The sequence below is a fragment of the Crocuta crocuta genome, unplaced genomic scaffold (assembly GCF_008692635.1).
Source record: "Crocuta crocuta isolate KB4526 unplaced genomic scaffold, BGI_CrCroc_1.0 scaffold221, whole genome shotgun sequence".
In the NCBI taxonomy this organism is placed as follows: domain Eukaryota; kingdom Metazoa; phylum Chordata; class Mammalia; order Carnivora; family Hyaenidae; genus Crocuta; species Crocuta crocuta.
Window position 1 is genome coordinate 1,431,909 of NW_027528610.1, and position 12,485 is coordinate 1,444,393.

General features: G+C 41.9%; 1 protein-coding gene across 1 annotated transcript in view; it reads left to right on the plus strand.

Moving 5' to 3' along the window:
- Positions 1-2,168, plus strand: part of ARSH (arylsulfatase family member H) — a 23,155-nt gene extending 20,987 nt beyond the window's left edge. Inside the window, exon 10 of the mRNA XM_077754735.1 lies at positions 1,801-2,168. Coding sequence (XP_077610861.1) covers positions 1,801-2,168 — 368 coding nt within the window. The remainder of the gene's footprint in view (positions 1-1,800) is intronic.
- The last annotated feature ends 10,317 nt before the right edge of the window (positions 2,169-12,485 follow it).

Here is a 12,485-nt window from a genome sequence, read left to right on the forward strand (position 1 = left end):
GGAATTAACTTAATCTGCAGAAACTATACACATTTCCTCCCATGAGACCCGTCACTTGTGCTGTGACCATTCCTTATGTCAGTGTGGACCAATCTCCCACATAAAACAAGAACAAACTGAGAAAAACCTCTCTCCCTGGGGCGCCTGGGCGGCTGGGTCGGTTGAGCGTCCGGCTTAAGCTCAGGTCACGACCTCGCGGTTTTTGGGTTCCAGCCCCGCGTCGGGCTCTGTGCTGACAGCTCAGAGCCTGGAGCCTGTTTCAGATTCTGTGTCTCCTCCTCTCTTTGAACCTCCCCTGCTCATGTGGTCTCTCTCTCTCTCTCCCAGAAATAAATAAAACATTTTTAAAAAATTAAAAAAAAAATCCCTCTCTCCCTGTATAGTTAGGGACCTGTTTGATGATAAGTAACAAAAGAAAAACAACTCTCCCCACCACAGCAAAATCTTCCTAAACGTAACGGTGGAGGGTTAAACAAATAGAATTTTACTTGTATTTTCATAATCAGGATTTCAGAAGTTGGAAGCACAGACTTGGTACAATGCTCAAGACCATCTGGGCTCGTTTTCCATTTCCACTCAGCCACCTCATTTCATTCTCATGCTCCTTCTAACGCTGTGCTTGCAAAGTGGCTGCTGTTTCTCCAACCATCATGTCTGCAGTCCGTGCAGGAAGGGGAGGGAAGAACAAAGGGCCTGAGGGATTAGACTCAGATGATTTATTAGAAAAGCGTATCTTTCCTGTAAAACCTCACTCACAGATTTCTATGAACGCTGTGTTGACCAGACACTGAGAAGTGCTTATAATGGAAGAAAGAAAGGAAAGAAGGAAAGGAAAAAAAAAAAAAAAAAAAAAAGGAGGGACAGATGGAGGAGGAACGGAACAAAGAATGATCGATCTTGCCAAATGAGCTCTGTCAGTTTCAGACCTGAAAGTGGTATTTAGCTTTAGAAAATTTCCCATTTTGGGGCGCCTGGGTGGCTCAGTTGGTTGAGAGTCCAGCTCTTGATTTCGGCTCAGGTCATGATCTCAGGGTTGTGGGATCGAGCCCTACATCAGGCTCTGCACTGAGCCTGCAGCCTGTTTGAGATTCTCTCTCTTCCTCCCTCCCTCCACTTATGTTCTCTCTTTCTTTCTCAAATAAAAAGAGGAAAAAAAGAAAAAGAAAGGAAAGAGGGGTGTCTGGGTGGCTCAGTCAGTTAAGCATCCAAGTTCAGCTCAGGTCATGAACTCGCCGTCTGTGAGTTCGAGCCGTGAGTCGGACTCTGTGCTGACAGTTTGGAGCCTGGAGCTGCTTCGGATTCTGTGTCTCCCTCTCTCTCTATACCTCTCCTGTGCTCATTCTCTCTCTGATTATGAAAAATGAATAAATGTTAAAAAAGTTTTTTAAGGAAAGGAAAGGAAAGAGAAAAGGAAAGAAAAGAAAAGAAAAGAAAAGAAAAGAAAAGAAAAGAAAAGAAAAGAAAAGAAAAGAAAAGAAAAGAAAAAAGAAAACTTTTCATTTTGCTTATGGCAAGTCAGAGCAAAGTAGTGGTCAGAGTCGGAATTTCCAGGATTATAGCAGCCATCCAGGTAATAACCATTACTTCCAAATGCCCTCGTGATAAGGTAAAAACAAAAGTGTTCAACTTTGCAGCAAAGTCGTGAGCTGTTCTCACAGTTGAGGAAACGCTACAATTGCTAAGTAATTCTGTGCGCAAAATGGGCTTTGTTGGCGGAAGCGTCTGGGAAATAGATTTTCAATAGAAAACGTCCTAAAATGAATACCAAGGATGCACTTCAGCAGAGCATCTGTTTCCCAGGTGCGACGGTGTGGAAGGTCCACTACGTGACTCCCAAATTCTCCCCGGAAGGAGCGGATGCCTGCTATGGAAGTGGAGTGTGTGCGTGTTCCGGTGATGTCACCTACCACGACCCCCCCCTGCTCTTTGACATCTCCAGAGACCCCTCTGAGGCCCGACCGCTCAGCCCCGACAACGAAGCGCTGTTTGACTCCGTGGTCAGGAAAATCGAGGCGGCCATCAAAGAGCATCGCAAGACACTCACGCCCGTCCCCCAGCAGTTCTCTGTGTTCAACACCATTTGGAAGCCGTGGTTGCAGCCTTGCTGTGGGACTTTCCCCTTCTGCGGCTGTGACAAGGAAGACACCATCCTGTCTACCCCTTGGTGAGGGAGAGGAAAGGGGTCACCCCTTCGCAGCCACCATCACACTCTTACAGACTTCATGGGAGCTGCTCTCAGCTGACCGATTCCTTCCACTGCGATAAATAATGATGCCCCCACCGTTTTTTTAACCCTCAGATTTCAGTTCTTTCTTCAAGTCACATCCAGGAGCTCGATGAAGCCAAAGTGGATCTGGACGCCATTGGCCCTGGAGTAGAGCATTGCTTGGGTCGTGTCTTTACATAATTACATCATTGTTCAAGCAAAAACGTAGCCGTACGAGACCTCCTGCAGATTTTTATGGATCTGTGGTTCGTAGAAGGTGGCGAGGAAGGGTACGTCTGCTGGCATCGTTTTTATGTAGCTGTGGTAGAAACTTCTACTTGCAGATCTTCCATTCAGACGTCTTATTTTTGTGATCAGTGTCTTCGTTTCAGCCGGAAGCAGATCAATACGTTTGTTTCAGCCTGAAGAAGACGGTGTTGGTGATGGAGGGAGGGTGCCACACTACTTTTCGCTTTTTGACTTCCCGTCTTTTCTTCTTTCCTTCTCTCCTCTTCCTCATTACAAAATGCCCGCCTGTAGGAATTGGTTGTGATTCCTGCTAACTTGGGATTGTAGAGAGCGTGTTGTGTCTTGCTGTTTTCATGTGTAAATTGGGGGAAACTGGGGTCTATGGCATGAGGTAGCTGTGAACATCACACGCTGAAATCACCTTGTGTGCAGTATGCACTAAGTCACTGTTATTGTTATAAATGTTGGAATTCTTGTCAGTGACAATTCACCATATTTCCCAAAGTAGAGAGCAGGAAGGGTAGAGAATGGGCCATATTTAAAATGGGGGGAAAGAGGGGTGAGAAAGTTTTTAATTGATGAAAGGTATTCATAAATCGCATTTGGACAACAATTCTAAACAGGATACACAAAAATAAATCCACACTTTGAAGAGTCATGGGAAAACTGCAGATTACAGAGGACCGAGAAAAGATCTTCCAATCAATCAGATTTCCTATGAAATGTGAAGTATTAAAACAAAAGTAGATTTGCTAATGGCCCCCAAAGGAAGCTATAAGAGAACAGAAAAATCTCCTCAAACTTTGGAGAGAAAACTATCAACCCAGAGTGACACACCTGTTATTTGATAATGATGCTGACATTTTAAAAAACACAGACAGTTTAAAAAACACATTTTTAAACACATGTTTAAAAAACACTAATTCCATTAGTTTGGAATTTTTTGTCCCTTTATTTAACTCTGTTTTCATATATTTTGAAGCTCTCTGGTATTAGAAGCCTTTAAAACAATTGTTTTCCTAATGAATCGAATCTTTGATCCGTATGCAATTTACCTCTTTACATCTGGTAATGCTCTTTATCTTGAAGTCCAGTTAAGCTGAAATAAACAATGCCTTAATATTAAAGCTTAATTACATTAAAATTGCTTGGTATTTAAATGATGTCCTTTTCCTCATCAGTTTAACCAATCTGGGGCTTTATATTTAAAGTGCTTCTAATTGTGTGCCAACTAATCTCAAGTAAAAAAATACATTAATCAAAAAAAAATAAAGTGCCTCTCTTCTACACATCATATAATTGGGTCTTGCTTTTTGTTTTTTTAATTGCCGAGAACAAACTGAGGGTAGATGGGGTGGGGAGGAGGGGAAGGGGGGTGATGGGCATGGAGGACGGCACTTGTGGGGATGAGCACTGGGTGTTATATGGAAACCAACTTGACAATAAACTATTTAAAAATTTAAAAAAATTCATTCTGATTATCTCTGGTAGTTTAATTGGAATGTTTTGTCCATTAACATTTAGTGTAATTATTAATATCCTTGGGTTTGAGTCTTCTAGCTCTGTTTGTGCCATCTGTTGCTACGCTTCTGTCTTCTTTGGGTTACCTGATTATTTTATTTTATTTTTTTTAGAATATTCTTTTGGGGGTGCCTGGGTAGCTCAGTCGGTTGAGCATCTAATTTCAGGTCAGGTCATGGTCTCACAGTTCACGAGTTCAAGCCCTGCATCGGGCTCTGTGCTGACAGCTTGGAGCCTGGATCCTGCTTCGGAGTCTGTGTCTCCCTCTCTCTCTGCCCCTCCCTCACTCACACTCTGTCTCTCTATCTCTCTCAAAAATAAAAAGACATTAAAAACTTAGAATATTCTTTTGTCTTTGGTCTTTTTTATATTCCTCTTGGCATTTTTTAGTGATGGATCTAGAAATTATACTCTACATGTTGAGCCTATGGCCTAATGAGAGTAATTCTCATATCATTTCCCATAAAATGGAGAAACTTTACTACTCTATGTATTTATTTACCAGCCGTCCATCATTCTTTATGCCCTAAGTATTATATGTATCACAGTTATGTGTATTATGTAGCCCCCAGGCAGTATAATTATTTTCTTTAAACCAGACATATATTTTAAAGAAATTAAGAGAAAAAAGTAGTCTTCTTTGCTTAGCTCATATTGACTATTTCTCAGGTTTTTTGTATCTTTCTGGGGATTTGTGTTTTCACTGGGCATTATTACCCTTCAGACTAAAGATATGACTTTAGTATTTTGAGTGCAGGACTTCAGATGATGGGCTTTCTTGGCTTTAGCTCTTTCCTTAATATCCGTCTAAAAATGTTATTCCACCTTCATTATTGATAGGTACTTTCACAGGTTTCAGATTTATCTGTTGATTTTTCTTTTCTTTTCTTTTTAAAATTTTTAAAAGTTTTATTTATGTTTGAGACACAGAGACAGAGAATGTGTGGCGGAGGGGCAGAGAGAGACAGAGGGAGACACAGAATCTGAAACAGGCTCCTGGCTCTGAGCTGTCAGCACAGAGCCCGATGTGGGGCCCCAACTCACGAACCGTGAGATCATGACCTGGGCTGAGGTTAAACGCTTAACCGACTGAGCCACACAGTTGCCCCTATTGATTTTAATTTTATTTTAGGACTTTATTTTTTTTTAAATGTTTTTTATTTATTTCTAGGAGAGAGAGAGAGACAGCGTGAGCACGGGAGGGTCAGAGAGAGAGGGACTCACAGATTGAAACAGGCTCCAGGCTCTGAGCTGGCAGTCAGCACAGAGCCCGACGTGGGGCTCGAACTCACGAACCGCGAGGTCATGACCCAAGCGAAAGTCGGACGCTTAACCGACTAAGCCACCCAGGCGCCCCAAGTTTATTTTAGGACTTTAAACTAAAGTCCTCTGTCTCCATGTTTTTCACAAGTATTTGGCAGTCATTGGAGCTGATGTTCCTTTGGATCTCATGTATCACTTTTCGTGGACTACTTTCAAGATTTTCCTTCTACGTTTTGCTTTTAGCATTTTGTTTATGAGGTGCCTAGACATGTCTTTCTTCATCTTTATCCTACGTGAGTTTTTCCTGAGCTTCCTGAATCTGTAAAGTTTTGGCTTTCACAACATTTTGAAAATTTTCTCAATTATTCAAATAATGTTTCTGTCGTATTTACTCCCCCTTCTCGTCTGTGACTCCAATTTAGACGTTTTTGTATTGTTTTGTAAGATTTCATTAAAATCCTTTTTCTCCCTGATCTGAAAATTGGATCATTTCTGCTGATCTGTTTTCAAATGATTGACTCTCTCTCCTTTGTGCTCTATTTAGTTCTTAGGCACTTACAGTGTATAAGTTGTATAGTCTGATTCTAGACTTTACATGTAGTTCAAATTCGATAGTTACTATTTCTTTGCTGAGATTTACTATCTTTGTTTTTAGTACGAACTTTATTTTTCATTATCTCATTAGGCATAGGACTTCATTTTTTATTTTTTATTTTTTTAATATATATATATTTTTTATTTATTTCTAGGAGAGATAGAGAGACAGTGNCCCAGGCGCCCCTCATTAGGCATAGGACTTTAAAGTCCTTGTTTAGGTCTTCTTGGGATTGGGTTCTGTTGATAGTTTTGTTTCTTCTATTCTTGACACTGGCTCACATTCTCCTGACTGTATGTACGCTGGGTAATTTTGGACTCTGTCTTGGACATTCTGAACGTGATGCATGGGGATTCTAGTTTCTGTTACATTCATCAAAAGAGCGTTGATTTTTGTTTTGTTTATTCAGGGAATTAACTTGTTTGGACTCAAATCAAAAGCTCTGGCTACGGGGTAACAGCTCAGCCACTAATCTTTTTCCAGTCTTTTCTCCTTAACTGGGCATTTTGCGTTGGCTCTGGATGTGTGTGGTTCTGACATCACACACAGATCGGGCAGCTTATATGCAGGGTTTACAGTGATCCCATCCAGGCTCTTTCTTTTCTTTCTGTCATGCTTGTTGGGTGCACGCTGGATGTTTTGGGCTCCACCTGCAAATCCTGTCTGAGCTTTAACATCTCTGGTGAAACTGTATGCACACTACTCTCATTTATGTTGCATTTAGTGGGGAGATGATAGCTGTGATCTCTGGGAAGACAGGTCTGTCAGGAGCTGGCTCACCCGTTCTTAAAGTAGAAGTCAGAGCAATGGTTTGGAGTCAATGGTTCTAGGGATCAGACACTGCAGTGATTCAGTCCAATGTTACATTTTCATGACTTCATTTCATGGGTGAATCCTGGAAATTTGTATGTGTTTATGAACCAATGAGAGTATATACGTTCTTGCTCCTAAAAATCTTTGGACAAGTGTAATAACAGGATCATTTCTTGCTTAAGAGAAGTAAGTTCCCGAACCTTACTGAGTAAACTGAGCCCCAGGGCCAAACTTACCCCATCTCTGAGGAGAGTCACCTGCTTCTCACCTTGTAATCTCACCTAGAAAATTTAGGTAATTGTCCCTCCTCACTAAAGGTTAATAATAGGCCTCGCGAATTGACTTATGATGTAAATCACACACAACTATTATTACCATTAAAGTGACCACAGGAATTTCACATTCACTGAGTATGGAGATTTCCCTCTTGGTCTCACAGAATTGCTTCTAATCGTCACTGTGTTTTAGGAAAGAATACATAATTGTTTCTTTGTCATAGATTTATCTCCGTGTCCCCAGCAATTAGGATGGTATCTTTTTCTTCTTCTGTGACCCCCCTGGTGATTTCGTGGGGCCAGGCACACATTCAGCGCATAAATACATGGTACATTCAAAACCCTGGATTGTTCTGCCTTCCTGAGGTGTCTAAAATAGTCAGGCTTGTAGAAACATGGAGAATAATGGCAGGTGCCAGAGACTGGGGGCCAAAGACATAGGGAGGTGCTGGTCAACAGGTATAAAAATTCAGCTATGAAGATAAATAAGTTCTGTGACATCGTTACAGTTAACAGTACTGTGCTACTGTCTGCAGTTAACAGTATTGTGCACTTAAAAATTCAAGAGGGTAGATCTATGTGATGTGCTCTTACCACTGTAGGAAAAAATAAATAAAAGAATTGTCAAAATGAAACATGAAAATGAATAAATGCCTAGATGGTCTGAACTTCTTTGTAAATACAAGCAGGCAGGTATAAGATGTGCATAATGCATGCACATCACAGTCACATCAGTGATGGTGACGCTTGTCTGACATCTAAAGGACCACATAGCCTTGTGCTTATTGTAAACTACAGTTTTAAAACCAAAGCTTCCAAATTGCTGGATTCCTCACAGCTTGTGTGTGTGGTAGCCTACATAAGTAGACAATTTTGCACCATGGGCTGGCGCGCACGGGACATTATTTTTAGCCTGCCACATGGGGATGGATTGCGGTGAAAGACAGGAGCAGAATTACACATCCTCTGACCCAGGCTTCGTTGGATGCTGGGCTCATGTTGTTGGGAATGAGATCGTGTTCTTCGAGAAGAAGGTAACATTCTCTATTGTGATTCATGGTCTCCAACCAACTTCCACTAACTTGCATGAAAACAAGCTTGCGTGCATCAAGACGAAAAACTAAGTCACAGAGCTGTGTGTACACACAGTGTATAACGGCCATCACCATTGGATTCTATGTCTCAACCATACACGTGGCCTCTCATAAAGTTGGTCAAAAGTTGAATGTTGCTGCTGTGTCTGGCATCCCTGGAGGGCTCTTGGGAAGGATTCCCACATTTGCATCCCTCTTTAAAAAATTAAGATATAAGACTGGATGGATAGGGAAGAGGTAAAGATGATTACATTTCCACTGGAGTGGGAAAGTAGAAGATATTAATGGTTCTAGGGTTTCAAAAGAGGTTAAAGAGAAAGAAAGAAACTTTTGACTGAATGAGTGATTTGACAAATCAAAACTTTATCAATGCATCACACAGTTTCAAAATAAAGCCCTATTATTATGTCCTACCAGATATACCATTTGCAAGTCACGGTATTGGCCATCTGACATGGCTGGTGTGTTCATGGTTTCTTCACTCAGATATGAAGAAGCTTGTGTCTACACATCACATAGAATTCTCGGGGGGTATTTGTTTTGGCTGGGTGGGTGTTTGGGGGATTCGCTTATATAAAACATATACTGCATTTAGGCTCATGAACTTGCTAGAAGCAAGAAGCAGAAAGGAAGGCCATTTCCTGCAGTCAGAAGGTTGCATAGGGTTTGTGACACCCATTGCATTCATAGGGTTCACACTGCCTACAGATGGCCATGTGCCCCCTTACCCTCTGCTACCCGTGAGGCTAGTGTTAGTGTCTTCTACCATTTAGCTCCTTCCAAATTCAGTGCAAAGCTTCCTTAAAATAAGGGTTATCAGGACAGAATACAAAGAGGTTGGGTATAGTGTATCACCGTGTAAAAGGATTAATCCACCACAACTTCCCTGTGTGAATGTTGCAAGTAGATTTGGCATCAGAGAAGATACTAGTGAAAACACACTTAGGAAGCCATGCCTTCCAACGGTACTTACCCAAGAGGAATCAAACACATGGTCATGAAAAGCCTTGTCCAAGAATCAATAGGGCACATTGGTTTCCAAACAAACTACACAAGCACTGACTTGTTTGTCTTCTTAGGGACTGAGTCCTTTCCATATTTTTATCAGATTTTTTTTCTTTCTCCTAAAATTTGGTTGTTGGGCTTTCCTGTAAACATTGCATTTGTCATAGCCATTCATTTATTACTTCCAGTCCATGGAGAGAATAATCCTATCGTTCATTGATAGAAGAACACATAAACAAATTGCATAGGATGGAATAGTACTCAGCAGTGAACAAGAAGAGACCACAGATGTATAAGACCCATCGAGGAATTTCAGGTACACCATCCTCAAATTAAGGAATAAGGTACCAAAAGAGTGTCTAGTTTATAGTATCTTCTATTTATATGAAAACTGTAGAAAACGGCAATGTAATCTAGAGTTGCAGGAAGCAAATCTGTGGTTGTCTAGGGCTTGGATTTGGGGACACGCAGATAGATTTTCATGGTGATTACGCGAGTGTAACATTAAAAACATTTTTTCCTTGGTCACATGTCATTGGTCTTGACAGTTAACACGCATCCATTTTATTGTATGTAAATTATTACACAATACCATTCATAATTTAAAAACGTACCTTCTCAAATATTTATGAATTGACTTAGGAGTTTTTCACTGCATCATCACGTGGCAGCAGACATGGGTTTGTAGATATTGTCATCTAAAAATAAAACAGATGTGGGACACATGAGTGGCTCAGTCAGCTAAGCGTCTGACTCTTGATTTCGACTCAGGTCATGACCTCATGGTTTCTGGGTTCGAGCCCCCCATCTGCTGACAGTGCAGAGCCTGCATGGGATTCTTTCTCTCTCTCTCTCTCTCTCTGCCCCTCTGCTACTCATGCACGCTCTCTCTCTCTCTCTAGAATAACTGAATAAATTAAAAAAAAAACCAAACTGCAGGGCTCAAACTTACAAGCCGTGAGGTCATGACCAGAGCCGAAGTTGGACGCCTAACTGACTGAGCCCCCCAGGCGCCCCTTAATAAGTTAGGTTTTGACACTCATCCCTGGCCATGTAACAAAGACCACTGAACAAGCTCCTATTTAAGACACTGAAATCTACACAGTTCTTTGTTTTCCTCAGATCTATTTCTGTCCTCATTGTCACCACAGAATTTTCTCTTGTTGAGAAGGATGTTTCATGGTAAGTAGATAGCCCGCCGAGGGACAGGGACAGAAAGCACGCAAAACGGTCAATACAAACATTAAATAAGAAATCAAACTCGAAATCCTACAGCTATTGAAAGAAAAAGGGAAAAACGAATATGATACGTTTCACGATTTAGATGTATCACCGTTGCGTTCCCGGAGCGGAAATGCATCAAGCCTCCCTTGGAATTTGTGCTTTTCCTTGAGTGCGTCTTTCCATGACAAAATGACAAAAACAGAGCCTTTTGTGGGGTTGTGGTCTGTTCTTATATGTTTTCTGTAAGAAACTTGCAAAGCACGTTAACAGAACAGTCATTCTCAAGGACTAGAAAGAACTCTGAGGCTGAAACTGGGAGCTCTGAGGGCTTTCGCCAATTTTCCAGGTTTTGGGAACAGAGGGGACTGTGTTCCCCAAACCTGGAGGGAAGCGGCCCACCGTGAGGGTTCAGCTCGTGCGGCAGACGAGTGTGGCTTTGAACGCGCCACGCGACCTCCGTTTCCCCCCCGGGGAAAATGAGTTTCACGGTGTTTAAAAAATTCCCCGAGCTGGGGCGCCTGGGTGGCTCAGTCACTTAAGTGTCCAACTTCAGCTCAGGTCGTGATCTCACGGTTCATGGGTTCGAGCCCCGTGTCGGGCTCTGTGCTGACAGCTCGGAGCCTGGAGCTGCTTCGGATTCTGTGTCTCCCTGTCTCTCTGACCTTCCCCTGCTCTCTCTTTCTCTCCAAAATAAATAAAACACTTAAAAAAATTCCCCGAGCTGACACAGATGTGGTAAAGCCACAGTGCTGCCTGGAAGAGGGGTCAGGTGGCCACTCAAGTGTATGATTCCCCAGGTCTCTTCTTGGCTTTGTCCCCTCACTCGTGGGAGAGTTCAGTGGTCACCCTAGTGCTTTATGAATACTGATGATTAAAGATAACACTGATGGGGCGCCTGGGTGGCTTAGTCGGTTAAGTGTCCAACTTTCGCTCAGGTCATGATCTAGCGGTTCGTGGGTCCGAGCCCCGCATCGGGCTCTGTGCTGACTGCCGGCTCAGAGCCTGGAGCCTGTTTCAGTCTGTGACTCCCTCTCTCTCTGACCCTCCCCTGCTCACACTGTCTCTCTCTCTCTCTCTCTCTCCTAGAAATAAAAAAAACATTAAAAAAATAAAAAAAAGAGATAACACTGTTACACTCACGTTTTAATACTTTCTACCACAATCAATCCCTGTTCATTCGAGATCCAATATTACCTGTGTTTTTATTTCTTAAAAACAGATACAAATATGAAAAGGCTTCTGTTTATGAGCCAGAATGTTTAAACAGCTTCTTCTCTGTGAAATTATTTTTCCGTTTACCAGTATAGCAACTCCGTGCCATTTTACCGCTTTTATCTTCAAATTCTTCCGGGGGTGACTTTATCATGCATCTCGACCATACAAAATAGTTATAAATGATTTCTATTTTATCAAAAAGGTTTTTTAAATTAATATATTTATTTTGAGAGAAGCAGAGGCAGTTCAAGTGGTGAGGGAGAGAGGGAAAGAGAGAGGATCTGAAGCAGGCTCACGTGCTGTCAGCGCAGAGTCTGTCGCGGGGCTCGAACTCATGAAGCCAGAAGAGCATGACCTGGGCTGAAGTTGGACGCTTAACTGGCTGAACCACCCAGGCGCCCTTAAAATTAAATTTCTAATAGTGCAAAGTCTCTCCGTGCAGCAGGCTCAGGGTGTGGGCTGGGTCCCCAAAGGATCCGTGATTCAGCTCGGCTACTTGACAGCGATAACTTGCAGCAAAATAATATAAATAATAACATAGATCGTTCATACTTGCTTAGAATGAAGCAATAACATAGGGCCTCTGGGTGGCTCAATGCTTTAAGCAGTTTGACACTTCATCTCAGCTCAGGTCATGATCTCACGGTTCGTGGGTTCGAGCCCCGCGTCGGGCTCTGTGCTGACAGCTCAGAGCCTGGAGCTGCTTCAGATTCTGTGTCTCCCTCTCTCTCTGCCCCTCCCCTGCTCATGCTCAGTCTGTCTCTCAAAAATAAAATAAACATTAAAAAAACCCAAATTGAGCAATGATTTAAATGATATGTTTTTGTCATGAAAATACATTTTCCCCCCAAAGACAATGTTTCATGTTTCAGACATGTAATTCATAGGAAAATAAAAAATATGAACATGATTTTTAGGCTCTTCAAATTCCATGTATTTTGAGGTCTGGTTGTGAGATCCACTCTTGAGTACACATAGAAGAAATAAATAATAAATAAAAATAAATAAATATAATAAGGTAATAA